The sequence below is a fragment of the Hemicordylus capensis genome, chromosome 4, assembly GCF_027244095.1.
Source record: "Hemicordylus capensis ecotype Gifberg chromosome 4, rHemCap1.1.pri, whole genome shotgun sequence".
NCBI lineage: Eukaryota > Metazoa > Chordata > Lepidosauria > Squamata > Cordylidae > Hemicordylus > Hemicordylus capensis.
Window position 1 is genome coordinate 274,586,866 of NC_069660.1, and position 17,929 is coordinate 274,604,794.

A 17,929-nucleotide genomic window follows, 5' to 3' on the forward strand; every position below is an offset into this window, starting at 1 on the left:
CTCCCACAATTTGACTCGTGAGATAAAGTCAAAAGCCGCTTTAACGTCTATGAAGGTTACTTAAAGAGAGGCTGCTTTGCAAGATGAGTATTTTTCAATAAGTTGCTGAGGGCCAAGAATATGTTAGAAATGAAGTTAAGATCATTGAATAGTGATTTAGGTCTAGTTCTAGTTTATTCAAGGTTACGTGGTGGCCTTCCCATGAGGCAGAGTGAAGTGGTCACCTCAAATGTGGGTGCAAAGAGGTCCAGGGGCAGCAAGTGATCCTGCCCCCTGCTGCCACAGGTCTCCCTACTGCTCACTACCACATCACTGGGACATGTTAGTTTCCCCCTCCTTGCTCCACTGGGGCACACCTCACCTTTCTCCTCTTCTCCCACCAATATGAGATAGGAATGCCTCAGAAAGTGGTTGTGTGCCACCATAGCTACCTCAGCAGCATGGCCTGAGAATGCCAAGTGCCCACTCTCAGGCCATGCTGCTGAGGCAGTGATGGGAGGGATGTCATGTTATTCTTTTTCTCAGGCAGCAAGATGTCTTGCTGCCCTCATAAAGGTTCTTAAAGGGAATAATAAAAAGCAACAATTTAAGAACAACTTTCACTTTAAGTATTTTTGTCAAGTTTGTCAAGCAAATAATTTTGCAAATCTACCAGCAACACTAATTATCATCTGAATTAAACATTCCACAAGACAAAAAATGGGCAAGGTGAAAGATACTACTAATACATTCTCTTTCATTTCAGCCTACAAGGAAAAGATGAAAGAGCTGTCCATGCTGTCTTTGATCTGCTCCTGTTTTTACCCTGAACCACGCAACATTAATATATATACATATGACGGTGAGTTATTGTACATGGAAATCATCTTGTTTAGCAATAGCTTGTGTGGACTGTCCTGAGAAATGATGTGATGTCTCATCGCTTCTAATTGTTTTGTTTTGTTTTGTTTTTGTTAACGTGCAGAGGCGTAACTAGGGAAAATGGCGCCTAGGGCAAGCACTGAAATTGCGCCCTGTCCAAACAGGAATGATGGGACTTGTAGTCAACAATATCTGGAAATCCCTGTTAAAAGGAACACTGTACCATCTAGACATGGTTGTTGATCAAAACCTGAAAACATGAGCCATCTCTGTAAAAGACTTAGAACAACAGTCAGGAGTTATGCGAGGATTCCAAGTGTCATTTTCTCTGTCTCATCTCATTCATTAAAAAACATGACTTTGTCCTAGAGGATCACCTGCCAAATAGCCAATAGCAAAATAGGGGAAGAAGAAGGTGGTGGTGGTGTGTGTGTGTGTGTGTGTGTGTGTGTAAACCAGTGAATGATTCCTGCCAGCCTTTGTCTTATGATGACTGTTGGCTCATGATGGGGTATATATGCATTCACCACACCAGTGCTTACTTTGACACCAAGAGGGAGGAGGATACATTAGTTTGCCGCACTAGACAGAGGCATTTGCAACAGGAGTAGACAGCCAAGTTCTGCAGGGCCAAAACCAGCCCCTGCCAGACTAAGAAATCATTGTAATTTGCCCCTTCCTGTCACGAGCAGTGTGCTGTTCTTTTATTATTGACTCTAACTCTCAGATATCCCAGTCATGGATGGAAAATTCAGGGTCAATTTACAAGAGACACATTTTCTACATGGAAGTTTCTTCTGTGCAGGTGTTGTGCAGAAATCCATGTGTATTATTTATTATTATTATTAATTTGATTTCTATACCGCCCTTCCAAAAATGGCTCAGGGCGGTTTACAAAGAGAGATAAACAAATAAAATGGCTCCCTGTCCCCAAAGGGCTCACATTCTAAAAAGAAACATAAGACACACACCAGCAACAGTCACTGGAAGTACTGTGCTGGGGGTGGATAGGGCCAGTTACTCTTCCCCTGCTAAATAAAGAGAATCACCACGGTAAAAGGTGCCTCTTTGCCCAGTTAGCAGGGGTTTAGCAGGGTGTAGTGACCGCCAGGGGCATAGCAAGGTTGGAATGGGCCAAGATGAGATTTTAAAATGGGCCCCCAGCCCCTCAAAGTCCAGGGCCTCCACACACCCCAGACCCCAAGGATTTAAGTCTGATATTTCAAAATAAGCATGCTGCCTGGAAATACATTTCACTGAATACACACATGCACACTTCACAGTATATAATGATATACATTGAGTACTATATATTTGTGCTACTTTTAATGCCTAGAACACACTAGCCACGCTAATTATTAAAATGGCCCCCTCGCTGCAGATTAGCAAAGGAGACTTTCAACCATGCTGGGTGAGCCTATGTTTGTTTTCTCAGAATTCTGAACAAATTCAGTAAAGTTTGATTCCAGGAGGTTTTTCACACGAGGCTTTTAAAGCCCTTTAACACACATCTCTAGAATGGAGGTGCTGCATTCACATGTTGGCCAGATTTACCCTGAAGTCCCTGCAAGTTATTGGGGAGTAGTTCACACACAAGAAAAATAAAATAAAATAAAAGCAGAACACATGCTTCACAGTTCTCACTCAGACCTTCTGGGTTGCAAAACAACTTGAACATAAGTGCATTTATGAATGAATGAATGAATGAAAATAAATAAAATATACTTGTTCCAGAAGTTTTTGTAATTTTCTGCCCTGAAACAAGCCACTTATAGGCATTTTTAGATAGTTTTTATTTTTAAAGCCAGCACATTTTCAGTCTGTTTTAAATTAAATATTCAGAGACTTCTCAGTCTCGCCCCACCCCCCATATCAAAGCCCTATGGCAAGCAGATTCCTATAGGGGTGGGGGGACCACAAAAAGGAATTCACAGCCTACCTGGCAAAAGCTGTGCTGGATGGTCTGGGCAGAGGGTCTGCTGCTGCTGCAGAGAACTCTGCCTGCTTCCTCCTTCCTGGCTTGCTTGGCCTGCCGAGTACAGGCTTCAGGGAGGCCTACTCGGAGGCCTCTCTGGAAGCCCCGCCCACCTGCCGATCGGCTGAGAGGCGGGGAGAGAAGAGCTCTGCAGTTTGCAGGCCTTGCCGATCCTAGGCCTCGCCGATCAGCCGGAGCTGGAGGCAAGTGGCTGAGGGGCCCTGGGGCTGAGCAGGTGGGCAATGAGGTGGGGGTGGCGGGAACTGGCATGGCACCCCCACCTCAGAGGCACCTAGGGCACGTGCCCTGCCTGCCCCCCCCCAGTTCCGCCTATGGTTACGTGACCATGCTAACTAGGGATAGAAGAAGCACCTTTTAAAGCAGTGGCTGCTTATTTAGCAAGAGAATAGCTGTTGTCCCTATTGAACCCAACACAGCATCTTTCCAGTGGCTCTTGCTGTCCCTTGTGAGCTCCCTTGGAAAAGGAAACCCTTTTCCCACTCTTTTTTGTTGTGAAGACAAGTTGAAACCATTTGTTGAAAAGAAAAATAGTGTTTTGGTTGTTCAAAAATTATTTTAAGGCACCGCCCAGTAAAACTGTATCTTCATTCAAGATACATGGAATAGCCATTCTTGTTCATTAGTTCCTCATAATATATTTTCTCTTGCATGCTCAAGTAAAGAAATCACCCAAATTGCCTGTTTTCATTTTATATTCCACAGTAGCAATTACTTGCACAATGTTTAGATATTTTAACTTTACCTTTACAGATATGGAAGTTAAACAAATCAATAAGCGTGCCTCTGGCCAAGCTTTTGAGTTGATCCTAAAACCTCCTTCTCCAGTCTCAGAAGCACCACGAACTTTAGCCTCTCCCAAGAAGAAAGATTTGTCCCTTGAGGAGATCCAGAAAAAACTGGAAGCTGCAGAGGAAAGGAGAAAGGTATCCAATTGCTTACTTTAGAACCAAAATACAATTGCAGGGGAGGGGGGGTGTTGAAAGAAAAATAACCCCAGTGAATCTTCTTCCGATAAGCTTTATTGTCATTGTAAATTATAATGTACCACTTCTAAGCTATATAATACATGTTCTGTGGAGTAGAGATTACGAAAAATATAATTATTCATCCTTTTTCTGAGTGTTGCACTTTGTGGAAGTTCAGAATTGACTTGGGTCGCTTTGGACATCAGCCAGCATGCGCTATAATATTGGTGATACAGCCAGACAGTGTTCTCTCTAATCTTTTTCATCTGTGTGCAGAATGAGTTTTGTTCTGGGCAGCAGTATCAAGGCAGTATGTGCATACATGCATTCAGAAGGGGGCCTTCCTGATTCAACCTGAGTGGGATCTAAAATTAACTGAGTGGACATCAAAAAATGTGTGAGCATGAGCACATGTGCATGCCTTAGAGGGAACACTGCACCCAGAGTGTGCCCACCCTGACACAGGGCATCCTTTAATTGCCCGAGGGGGCAGTTCAACTGAATCTTATGCCACTATAAGTCATTCAAGACCACAAGACATTTGTTTTAACTTTGGCATGCTGGCTAACATCCTGACTAAGGCTGCTTGCATGCTTCATGATCAGCATACATGCAGCACTAGCCCCCATGGTTCCAAAGTTAGACACTCGTGCACAAGAGCACAATTTCTCCAGAGCTCTCCCAGCACTCCAGAAGCACTGTTGGACTGGAAACATCGCCCTGACCCTCTCAGTTAGTCACAATGTCAGACACTGTCTCCAAACATCCAGAGTAGAAATAAACTCTAACACAATTTATTAAAATCTAGCGAGTGTATATCGCATACATGATCAGTGAGCCTGAATGTACCTAGGTCAAGAGTCAGCTACGAATTCATTGAGTAGCATAATTCCAGGTATTCCATTCCCCTTTTTATTAGGTTATCATTGCTATCAACACTCACAGGTTACTCATCATTTGTGTTTGCCGGGGCTTTTCTGTGTACAAGAGCCTAAAAACAATCTTCATAAATATATATTCCACAATGAGAATGTCTCTTCCAGTTAAAAAACAACAACAACCAAGCAAAGCTTACAAAGAAAATTGCCTTTAAACATGTTAATTGACTTCACAGTATGTTTGAGTTAAACCATTCTTTATTAATTAGATGAGCATTTATTAAACAATGAGTCTCCTGTGAAAATGTCAACAAATCATAAAAATCAAAGCCCATTTTCTCCCAACTCTAAGATTTCAGCTCTTCATATTCATTTCATCTCTTCTTGCTTCTCTTTACTAACTCCCCCCCCCCCCCGCATATCGCATTGTTGGAAATACTGAATATTAAATACCACTCTCTACATAGACTCTCTTAATATGAATATTGTTCAGTTTACTGGTGCTAAACTTAAGGAGAATTTATTGTTTATTATGAAACTACATCTTAGTCCTACTCACAATTCTTGAAGACCCAGTATATTATCCCAGTACTGCTGCTGCTGCTGCTGCTGCTGCTGCTGCTGCTGCTGCTGCTGCTGCTGCTGCTGCTGCTGCTGCTATTACAACACTAGGACCCTTAGAGAAATAAAGACACACATTGACCTACCATTCTTATCAGGGAAAACACCTGTCCTAGTAAGCATCATGCTTCTTCTCAGTTTGGAGGGGAGAGAAGGGAAGCAACTGGCAGTCATACTGGACTTCGTAGATATTGCAAATACCTCCAAAGTACAGAACAGAGCTCTCTGTCCTTTTCCTATGCTTGGGTGCCTGCCTGCCTTGAGTTGTGGTTTGGTTTATTTGTGAGATAGTGTTGTGGTGAGAACTGGACAGTGTCGGGGAGCGGTGTTTAATATTTCTTGGTGATTACTGTGATGAGCTCCATGTCTGGCCTTGAGACAAACTTGTGCTTCACTCACTGCTCTGATCAGCTCTGCAATCTGCATTACAAGATGTACTCAGTCAAAATGTGGCTGGAGTTGCTCTAGTTGAGCTATGGCTCATAACTTATTGTTCTGGCTATGCTTGCTGCTAAGGATGCTGTCGTGGCAGCTGTTCCAATGCTAGGAAGTAACAGAAGCAGTTATAATTGTGTGTGAGAAAGCAACCTGTGCCAATGATGTTACTGAAGCACAGGTACTGTGGCTGGCAGTGGATTCTGGGTCAGTGATTCTTTTTTGGCCATTTTTGGACTGTTTTTTGAAATGTGTGTTCTCTGTTGGGAAAGATAGATTCCCTTTTACTGTGTGCTTCTGCAGTGTTTTTCAAGGCAGGGTTGCAAAATGCATTGCAAATTGCAATGTAAAACTTGTGTGCACTCTGTGTGTGCAGCTTGTTCCAGCTATAGGGAACAATGGGGAACCTCAAAAAAACACCATTGTTCTTCTTAGGTAGCTCCTAGGGACACCAAAATGGGTTGTGTGGTAGGGCATGATGGTTGCTACCTACCACCCAACTAACAAAAGAAATGGGCAAGCAGGCAATTTATTTTAAAAAAATTAATCTTTCCCCATAAGATCCTATGGGGGGGTTGGGGGGAAGTGTCAGGGATCCCCCGATGGGCCTCAAGCTCCTGCAAAAAATTGGGCAAGCACTCAGGAACCTACCCTACCAATGTGGCCAGTGTTGGTCCCTCCTGGCCATGCAGCCCTGGAGGTGGCTGCTTGCCCCAGCCAGGAAGCATCTGCCTGGCCCCCACAGGATAGCAGCGTGCTGTCGTTTGAAGACAGTGAGTCATTACAGGACCGGGAGCAACTCACGCAAGATCTCGGCCTGAGTTGTCACAAGACTTGTCCCGCCTGCAAAAGGTTATATAAACCAGAGCTGGCCAGTGATGAGGGGCCAGTCCAGGAGGAGAGCTACCAAGGGAAGGAGCTCTGTGACTCCCTTGGAGAGCTGGAGGCAGCAGTTCCTTGGGGCAGTGTGTGAAAGGAACAGACAATGGAAGGAACAGACAGTGCCAGTCAGTAGAATAACGCTCCCACAATGGCCATAATTCTGAGGCTCTCTGGAACCCTATACACAGGAGGAGGTGGGACCTTACAGAAAGTTTAAAAAAAATAATTGCCCACTTGCCCATATCTTTTGTGGATCAGGTGGTAGGTAACACCCATCATGCCCCACAACCCACTTTGATGTCCCTAAGAGCTACCCTTGGGGAACATGGGGTGTTTCGGGTTTCTCCATTGCTCCCTATGGCCGAAGCACTCAAAACATTTCAAGTTTGTTCCTTCAAAACAGCCAGTCACTCTTTCAAAACATTTCAGCCATCTGTGCTTTGTTTCAGGCTCAAAACGAAATGCAAAATCTGTTTAGTGCACATCTCTACTCAAAGCAAGCAGCACTTGGTCTGTTAAGCCAACTTCAAATCTTGGTTATACATCTAGCTTTGAGGCCCCAAGTGAACCTCCAGCTCCTGCCTTGCTGCGGATTCAGATGGTCACAGTTAATTCAATGACCAACTTTGCAAGTAGGTTCTGTGTTATGTGTGAACCTATCCATCTCATTATACTGAAGATAATGAGATGGATAGCTGCCAGACTTAAAAAGATAACGAGGCAGGTCTCACGATCTGTGAGACCCACTTTGAAAGGGTTTGTGGGGAGAGCGGGCTAAGCCTGCACTCCTCGCAGACTATCAGCAAGCCCTGCCTGGGCGGCCGGATCGGCCACCCACACAACTGCCAGCTCCGTCATGGAGCCGGCAGGGGCTTGGGAGTTCGGGGGCCATGCGACCCCCGGAAGTTTCAGCATGCCCTGTGTGAGTGCGCAGAGCATGCTGGAGACACCCCCGAGCCAGGAGGCTGCTTTTTAGCCTCCTGGTCAGGGGTCTCCTTGTGAGTTGCCGTGGCACAGAGCCATGCCGCGGCAGCACATGATCCATTAACCCCAGTTTAGTGGAGCGCTTACTCCGCTAACTTGGGCTAAGGGGAGGGCTTCTCAAGCTAGTTAGCTGCTTGTAAACTACCGGGCTCGCCTGCAAGCCCGGTGGTTTACATAAGCAGCAAAAATCGGTCTAGGCTCTCCTAGCCCAATTTTTGCTAGTCGTGAGAATACATCTACTAAACCTTGTTTGCTGAACAGTTTTGAGGTCCTGGCTAGAATTCTAAATATACAACTAATCTCTAAATGTTATTACTTTAATCAATACTTCCTGGTTTGTTAATCCACAGTTTCCTGTGCCATCTAAACTATGGTTTAATAATCTCTACAAGCCAGGTTACCAACCACATTTTTATATCCTGGTTTGTGTGTTTGTTCTGAACTACAGTTTCTGAGAAACTGTGGTTTAACAAACCAGAAAATATTAAATTGTGGCATAAGATAAAGGGAATGAGGAGTGTCACATGGCTTGTCAATCCAAAAAACCATGGTTTGTTGGGCTGGGATAGTTACATCTAAACTAGGCTAATAATTTTGATTTCCATGCTACTTTGTAAAGTTGATCCCACACTGAACGCTGACTTTGCTACTAGGTGACTGGAAGCAGTTGACTGTGGTAGTGCTATACAGTGATGGAGCATTTTGCCAGCCCCCTCACTTTTACAAGAATAATCCATCCAAATGCAAAACCATGGTGCCAAATGCATCAAGAAACTTCTAATGGTCTCTTAATGGCAATAGAAAAGAGAGTGAATTGAATGATGTCTCTCTATTCATAACTGCTGGGCTCAAAATACCACACCCACTTCCAAGGTTTGAAAATCTACAACTGAGTTGCACAGCAGGACATTCCTTAATCAGAATATTAATATGAGAATTATACTCCAAAGGGGTGCTCATCCCTACGAGTCTTTGGAGAATGGTGCAGAAATTAGATGTGATCCTATTAATGGCTTTGCATTTGCATGAAATGTAATTGAACAAGTCCCTGCTGCTTAATATCACAATGAATGGAGGATAATGATCACCCTCTTACTCACTAGTGCTGTCAGCAATCCTTTGGAATGCTAGCATATGTCCTTTACTGGCTAATATCATTTACTGTAATTATTATGTTGCAAAAGAGATTCTACTTGGTCATTGGCAAAGTCTTCTCTGTTATATGTGGTAGCCAATCTCATCTTAAAACAAGGAGTAAAAATGCCTGTTTTCTCTTTTGCCGCAACCTTTAAAATATTAGATGACTCTTCTGATGTTCACTGCTAATCTCCTTTTCCTGTAATTTCAGAGTTCTCAATGTGAAATAAGTGTCTCTATGGAGATAGAAAAGTGAGGTTATCTTAATAATAGGTTATCCTAATGGTTTTCTATTATGAACTGCCCAGTGACTTTTTTGTATGGGGCAGTATATAAATGTACTAAATAAATAAATAATATTAAAATAATAAATGAACCTCCCATTAAATTGTAAGTTTTATCTTGAATGTGATGCACCCAGATAGAAAATCCTTTGAACCCCTCTTCATTCTACGAGTTCTCAGTGTTGTCTCCACGTCCAGACTTGGGGTTCATGACAGGTTATGTACTAGCTCAGCCTTGTTAACAGTTCAATAGACTGTCTTTCTGAAGTCTTCTGAATTAGAGTGGACCCCACCCTGAATTCATATTAAACCATTCACAATGTCCTGGTCAGTGACCATAATAAAGGATGATGATGAACTATTCACCCAAGCAAGGTAGCTGTGTATTTACAAGCCCATTACTCACGCAATTGCTGGTCATACTCACTTGGTACATTGAGGCTGTTCTCACGCACAGCCTAATCCCAGGCTGGGTTGCACACAAGAACCACTGGGATCGGGTCCACACGGCGTAGCCCAGCTTTTTAACCCAGCTTTTAGCCAGGGCTAAAGGTGTGAGCACACCCTTAATCTGGGCTCTGGGGTCATGTGTTTGCTCAGGCTGTGTTCAGCCCAAGCGGACAGAGAGGCAGGTGCCTAGAGTACCCATCTCCTCAGGAAATCTTCCAATGCACCGCACATGGCACACAGTGCATTATGGGATATCTGAAGGCCAGAATATGTCATCCCAGCCTCTGGAGCTCCACATTGTGTCACACAGTGCGGATAATCTGGGAGTGTGGTTGGTGCACCCAGTAACATTTCAGCAATCATCTGGAGGAAGCTGAGTTGGACCAACCTTCTTCCCCTCTACCCACCCAGTCGTTTGAATGGCGCCATTAGCTTCGTGTTCATGGTGACCTGATTGTGTGTGGGTGCTACATGCACAGTATGTTTTTGTTTGCCTGACACACTTACATTTAGAGTGGTATATGATGGTAGTGTGTACACAATTCAGTCCTATAAGTGATAGTGAGGCCTGTTCAATTACTCAGCTCTGATAACAAAAGCCAAATAATCCACAAAGCCCCTTGAGTACCAAATGGAAGTGTGCTCAATGGAAAAAGAGCTAGGAAAGAACTTGACCTCCCAGCACTCCCCACACATCTTCTGCAATGGTAGGTGGTGCAGAAACACAGAAGGGATCTTTGCTCTTTAAGGGGCCCTTAAACCAGTCAGTGAAGTATTTGGGTCCCACACAGAGGTGTGCATTGGAAATGCTTGCCCCCATACAGTACCCGAGAGCCAGAGCAGATTATTCAGCTTCATCTGTTCAGACCAAATAATTATGCAGTTACCAGGCGCTGGTACCTATATATGATTGACTCATCACAGCCAGACACTCAATCCACAGTTACAAGCAGATCTCATCATTTTTTATCATCATGATGGTTCATCAGCCTGACTGAAAAGTCAACTCCATTTAAAAGAAAAACACTGAGAATTTGACCATCCTAATATACAGTCTTAAATATTTAATTAAATAAAGTGAAAGCACACAAAATATTTAAGATAAGGAAAAAATGCAAGCCACTGCATTGGTTCATTTTTTAAAAAAAAAATCTAAACTGTGGCACTGGCATGATTGATTTGAGAGGTCACCTAATAAAAACAGGGGTTACATCCAAACGGACAATTAGGAATTGTCCTCCCATGAAACAAACTGAAGTAGTTGCCTCAAGCAGCAACTGTGGGGAGCACCTGGGCAGTGGCAAGATACCTCCTGCCACTCCACCACCTCCCTTTACTGCCCACTGCCATCTTTGCAGAATAGTGGCACAACCAGCACTCCTCAAAGAACCACCTTGAGATGGTCTTCTGCTGCTGGCTCCTTCACCTAGTCCAACATGCATCTTCCTACTCCCCTCAATGGATAATGATGAGAAAAAGGAAGCAGAAGAGGAAATGATGAAAGAGAAGCAGTGTACAATGATGCTCTGTAGAGCTAGCATAAAGTACAGGGCATGCTCTATAGAGCATGCCCTGTACTCTACCTTTCTTACATCATTTCCTCTTCTGTTTCTGCTTCTTTTCATACAATTCCATCAGCAGCATGTAAGCGAGGTAGGAGCACACCAAGCCAGGCAGGAGACGGAGACAGAGGAAGAGATGGGTATGAGTGTTTGCATGCTTACCTAGGGAAGAGACAGCTGGTGTTGCCGTCATTGCAAACAAAACCAAAAGAGAGAGAAGCCCACAGGGAAGGGAAGTAGCATTGGGTGCCCAGCCAGAGGGGCGAGGGAGGGGAGGCGGCATTTGTTTAGCACCGTGCCATTACTGGGGAGAGTAGCCACTCCTTCTGCATCCATCCCAAGATGCTTTGGTTCAACCTGCAGTTTTTTGCACATGTTGCAAGCTAAATTAATTTGAAAGGAGCGTCCTGAATCAGCAGTTTAAGTCTGTCATGTATTGCAGGTGGCCTCCACCAGGTTTTTACCAGCAACTCATGCCCAAGCAAGGTGGGGGTAAGGGGAGACCATGTACCCAAGCTTGAAAAATTACAGATCCTGTTTGAGCATATTTACGCACTTTTATTTCCATATATCTATGTATCTCTATGGAGGAGTGTCCAGATCATAAAATCTGGAGCCAATCACTAGCATAGTTTAAAAAGAATAAGCAACATTCTGAGTATGTAAGATTTATAAACACATTCCAGCTCTTCAGTTAAGCAAAATAACTTGCTGCTGCAAATCATTGTTTTGAATCCAAATTAAAGAAAACATACTGAGACATACTGAAGGTCTAACTTGCTTAGATCATTTTAAGGGAATGTTTTCTCAAGACTATTTGCAACTATGTAAACAAATATTTTAGAAAAATAACTTGGGCTGAATATATATGTATGTACAACTTCTACTGAAATGTAATTTTAAAACAGCCACTAACCTTTTACTGACAGTGACTGATATACTGAGCAACGTTCCCTCTGCCTTGTAATGGAATATGTGTACCATTGCACAGGAGCGCTCGTGCACAAAACACAAGAATTGCTCAAATGTAACTGCACGGTGGATGGCCATTATTTCCAATGGCCATCCATCATGAAACTGCATTTGCACAATATTTGCATTTTGTGCACTCCTGCACAATTCATGGAGGACGGGTCTATCAATGGCTACCAGTCTAATGGCTATAGGCCACTTCCAGCCTCGGAGACAAGATGCCTCTAAATCCCAGTTGCAGGGGAACAACAGCAGGAAAAAGGGCATGCCTTCATCATCTCCTGCCTGTGGGCTTCCCAGAGGCATCTGGTGAGCCACTGTGGGAAACAGGATGCTAAATTAGATGGGCCTCCACCAGGTCTGCTGGGAGACATGATAGAGGTCTATAAAATCATGCATGGCATGGAGAAAGTGGAGAGAGAGAGATTCTTTTCCCTCTCACACAACACTAGAACCAGGGGTCACTCCATGAAATTGATTGCCAAGAGGTCTAGGACCAACAAACGGAAGTACTTTTTCACACAACGCGTGATCCACTTGTGGAACTCTCTGCCACAGGATGTGGTGACAGCCAACAACCTGGATGGCTTTAAGAGGGGTTTGGATGACTTCATGGAGGAGAGGTCTATCAATGGCTACTAGTCAGAGGGCTGTGGGCCACCTCCAGCCTCAAGGGCAGGGTGCCTCTGAGTACCAGCTGCAGGGGAGTAATGGCAGGAGAGAGGGCACGCCCTCAACTCCTGTCTGTGGCTTCCAGCGGCATCTGGTGGGCCACTGTGTGAAACAGGATGCTGGACTAGATGGGCCGTGGGCCTGATCCAGCAGGGCTGTTCTTATGTCATTGATTGTGCACATGCTCTGTTACAAGCCAGACAGAATATTGCTCTGTATGCCAGTCAATCACCTATAAAATGTTAAGAAAAATCATAAGGCAGAAATATTTGGGCACATATCAGGAGTACCTACATAATTCAGGAATCCGTATGCTTCAGTATTCTCAGAATTGTCAGACTTTGTTAGCATTTCCTGTCTCACATGTGAATACATTAAACTCTCCATTACTGAAACTGCCCTTGGTTTACAGCAAGCCCCTTGAAAATATGGCATCTGCTAAAATGTCACCAGGTTTCTGTTACCACATAGGAGTGTGCATTCTTTCTTACCCCTCATCTAGATGTATAAAATGAATATTGAAGTCATCACCCCAAATATTTTGGCCCATGGTCTTAAAATTCATGCCAACAGACAAGATGTGCAAGGAAGGAACAGACATGGCTAGGAAGATAAGAAGCAAAGGAGTCTAGAGATTCTGTGCATTGAATTCAATAGGTGTATTCATGAGGTGGATGTGTGTACAGCTTGTCAAAGAAGGGTGGGAAATTTCCTCTTCTACCCAAATTTATAGGATCCCTTTGCGGCTGACAAACAGAATATGTTCTGTCAAATGTGCCCGAATGCTTCTGAAACTGACTGTACCACCAAATCGTTTTTATTCCCCACCCAGTCCCAGGAGGCCCAGGTGCTGAAACAACTGGCAGAAAAGAGGGAACATGAACGAGAAGTCCTTCAGAAGGCTTTGGAAGAGAACAATAACTTCAGCAAAATGGCAGAGGAAAAACTGATACTGAAGATGGAACAAATAAAAGAAAACCGTGAAGCTAACCTAGCTGCTCTTGTTGAACGCCTTCAGGAGAAGGTAACCAGGATGAGATTATTGGGGCAAAGCTGTAGGTTATTGTTAGGTGTTCTCTTTATAGATATAGCAAGCATAAAGAAAATAGCCACTACCTTGGTTCCCCCCAGAGTAGTAGAAAAGAAAGCCAAGACAGCAGATGCAAGCCGTCCATGTGTTATGTTCAACACAGAGACAATCTGTGTATTATTTATGCACATACAGATCCGTATGGACAATTATTCATATATGTAGCACATGTAGAGTAGTACCTTTCTGTACTGTGCATTTGAGGGGGCCTTTATCCAGGTTCACTTTGAAAATGAACGCATATGCAGTCATTCACAGAAAAACACAGACCTGTACGAACGTACAACATAATGTCTGAATAGGGCCCTACCCATTACCTTATTGCTTCTTTCCATCTAAGTGCCTATAGGCAGTTCCTCATAGCCCCAATATATTGGCACTACCTTTCAGGTCAGATGGACAGGGGGAAATTACAAGTGTGTGTAAATTATTTATTTATTATTTATTTTATTTATTGAATTTATATACCGCCGATTATAAAATCTCTAGGCGGTGTAAAGAGATTTTTGCACTCAGGCATCCATCTTAAGAGGCAGTTTTCTGTAACTAGTGATCTGATATTGTTTGAGGTCACTCAGTGTAAGGTGCTAAAAATGTTCCCACTTTGAGGTTCAAAATCAGACTCAGTATTTGAGTGTTGTTTCTTTTCTCCCCAAAGGGATCAAGAGAAATTTCCTACTGCATGCATAGTGTATAGGTGTATGGTCAGGGTTTTTTTAATTTATTTAGCAATACCTTTTCTACCTGATTTCCACAAGAACTTTATCATTGTACAGCATAGGAAAAACGGTCTAAAATAAGGGAAGATCACATGTCCTCACTCCTTCCACTGTCCTGGATGTGGCTGTCCTGCATTTAGGTTCATTGGATATCCACACATTGGACTTAATGTTTGCATAGGGTTAATGTTAATAAAGTCCAGTATTCATAGGTCCAAAGAATGAGTAACCCACATTAAATCTGGAAATTACTGCAGTGTTCAGGCCTTCATGTATTGAGGTTTACACATGTAGGTTCTGTGCAAATATAATTGCATCCCACTTGTGGAAGTCCTCTGGACCTAGAGGAAGGACAGACATTCACTGTCCTAGCCCCTACCATATGTAAGCTCTGCATACATAGAGGCTGACATCGAGCCTTAGAAAGTGTGAGTGCTATATGAGAAGTACTGGTGCTGTTTATGGTTTCAACAAGTACAGATGGCTTACAGTTTCGACAAGTCCCTCCTGCAATAATGGAGAGGGGAAAAAATTTGACGACCTACTTTTCTCCTAGAAGCATGCTGTGCCACATGAAAATATGTCCCTAAGCATCACACAGCCCTCAGGGACAAAATTCCAGGTGGCATGGAGTGCTTCTGGGGGAAGGGGAAGTTGTTAAAATTTGTCAACCAGCACCATCATGAGTGTGCTAATGCTGCTTTAGTTCAGAACTTAACAAGTCTTCCAACCTCCAGAGACTTGGAGGGAACTCCAGAGATGCCAGGGAGGGAACTTGGAGCCTTCTTCAGGCAAGCATGAATGTGCTCTTCCCAGAGTGGCACCATGCCCTAAGGGAGGTATCTTACAGTGCTCACATATAGTCTCCCATTCAAATGCAAACCAGGGCAGACCCAGCTCTGAGGGAAAGGAGGATATCCGAAATTGCTGCTTCTGCACTGCACTGCGCAGTTGGTGGGGAAGTTCTGTTAGGCAGCACTCTCATTGCACCAGTGCATCATTGCTCTGTATGTCAGCAACTTCTTATATTCCTGTAGAATAGCGCATGAAACCAAGGGTACTAGTCATTGAAAATATTTCTGGAGAAAGATTGCATGGCTGACTTTTCCCTTCTTGCCTCCCCCCCCCCCCCCGCACAGGAGAGGCATGCCGCAGAGGTCCGCAGAAACAAGGAGCTCCAGGTGGAACTGTCTGGCTGAGCCCAGCAGTGGAGAGGATGGGGAATTCCCCCATCACTCCCCAAACTCCCCTGCCTATATTACTACAGATCATGAGATATTAGTATGGGAAATGTATGACATGGTTTAAAAAAAAAAAAGAATCAAGAACTCAATAAAAACAAAACAAAAAATTAAAAACAATGCAGTCTTTGCAGAATGATTTGCTTGATGTTTAAAAATAAAACCGGGATCTTATTTTGTAAATACTTACATTTTTGTTAAAAAATACAAGTATTGCATTATGCAAGTTATTTCATAATCTTTACATGTCCTGTAACAGGCTTTTGATGTTGTCTATTTCCATTCAGTTGAATTTGTTAGATCTGTTCCTATGAGGTTCTCTGCAGCAAAATCCATGCTGAGCTATTTTCATTCCAGTTGAACAACCAAGTCAGTAGAAGGTCTGTGGTGCTAGAGTCCAGTCATTGCCTAATTACCCAGAAAGCTTTGCAATCAATATACTTCCTTAAGCCAATAAGTAAATTACAGGCATTCTGACTTGACAAAGTGGTCCTGAAAACACACTCTTAGAACATTAAGCAGCCATAATTTATTTAGAGCCTCATAGCTCTACACGTCTACATATCAGAGTGCAAAACTATATCCATTTACCCAAAAGTAAGGCTCACAGTATTAAATGGGACTTATTCCTAGGTAAGTGTATATAGGATTGTAACCTAAACTGGTATTCACAGTAATCATTTACTCTGCCTTCAGAGAAAATATTTTTCAAAGATGAAGCAAATGGCAACGATTTGGGTCTGAATTTTAAAAATAGATATTGGATGCACCAGAAAAATAACACTCTATCTTGTAAAAACCACACGGTTTTTAAAATGCTAGAATTCAAAATGACTCTAACTTGCTCATTTAAAATTCCACTGCTGAGCAAAATACATTCATTCAAGTCAAGAAGCTTTTAGGAATAGATGCCATGACCTGTTCGATTTATTTCAGGTCATAGTCCTGCCTGCAGTTGCTGAAATCAATGAGATAGCCAGGTGCATCACTGCGGGCAGGAATACAGCCTTGACCTACTCTGTTTCATAACAGAACATATTATTTGGAGTATTTTTCATCCAGACTCAATGAAATCATGTTTAATCCTGCTGACTATTGCTCTCTGGTGTTAGTCTCTACTGCCTAATTAACTTAAGATACCAAGAAGGGTGAGGGCTGAAGCAGCAGGGTGCTAGTGAGGTGCTTGTGCCAAGTAAGGTATCACCAAATCAATATGCACATCCCATCAAACAGCTGTCAGTCTGAAGTGGTCCCAAACCTTCCTGGAAATTGCTGCCTGCATATTCTATTCTTCATTAGTGCTATTTTTCCTGTATGTCATTGTGAGCAAGCTGTGATTAATAAAGAATTGGGGTTCTGTGAACTGAAAAAGGACTGGTCTCTTGTCTCACTCCACTTCTTCTCCCAAGATCAAGGGTATCACAGTGTACAACAACCAGAAAGTCCCTAAAAACAGAAATAATGGGAACGTATGAGTTACCCGTTGGATCAGGTAACTCACTTGCAAGCTGGGAATGCAACTAGAATTGCCACCTTTGATTGAAGCTGTTCCTGGATAGTCCCCCCACACACACACAATATCCCCCACCCCGTATTGTTCACAAAATCAACCCATTATAATCTCCATGGCCACTTTCACCAGGAGATTGATGTCAGTTCCTGGAGACAGGGATGCACATTTCATGAGGCAAGGTGAGGCAGTCATCTTAGGTGGCAGGTTATTGGGATGCTAGCAGGGTGGCAAGATGTTCTCCACCATTAGAGCAGCTCTTTGGACCCTTGCAAAGAGTGCCTCTCCTCACACTCCTTGGAAAGCTTGCAAGAAACACACAGAGAGAAGATATACTGCCAATATTCCCTCTTCCTTGCCCCCTGCATTACTTTCAGTGCTTGCAAGGGTCAGTTCTGAAAGTCAGTTCATCCCACCAAGGGTGTGGGGCAAGTCAGCATTTGGCACCTTGCCTCAGGCACTGCAATACCTTGGGCTGCCCTTGTCCTGGAGTGTTGGCAGTCCTACATCCTGGAGTGTTGGCAGTCCTACACGAGACAACTGTGCCAATTTATCTTTTTCTATCTTTTCAGCCAGTCCATCATTAGAAGCGTTTGAGATCATATCCAATGTAAGCACATCAGAAACAAAGAGAGGGGAGAAGCAATGAAAGAAATCGTGATGACTAACA

General features: G+C 43.4%; 1 protein-coding gene across 1 annotated transcript in view; it reads left to right on the plus strand.

The window, feature by feature from the left end:
- Nucleotides 1–17,123, plus strand: part of STMN2 (stathmin 2) — a 57,436-nt gene extending 40,313 nt beyond the window's left edge. The window contains exons 2-5 of the mRNA XM_053249448.1: nucleotides 746–841; nucleotides 3,608–3,780; nucleotides 13,532–13,723; nucleotides 15,648–17,123. Of these exons, the coding sequence (XP_053105423.1) occupies nucleotides 746–841; nucleotides 3,608–3,780; nucleotides 13,532–13,723; nucleotides 15,648–15,707 (521 nt within the window). The 3' untranslated portion in view covers nucleotides 15,708–17,123. The remainder of the gene's footprint in view (nucleotides 1–745; nucleotides 842–3,607; nucleotides 3,781–13,531; nucleotides 13,724–15,647) is intronic.
- The last annotated feature ends 806 nt before the right edge of the window (nucleotides 17,124–17,929 follow it).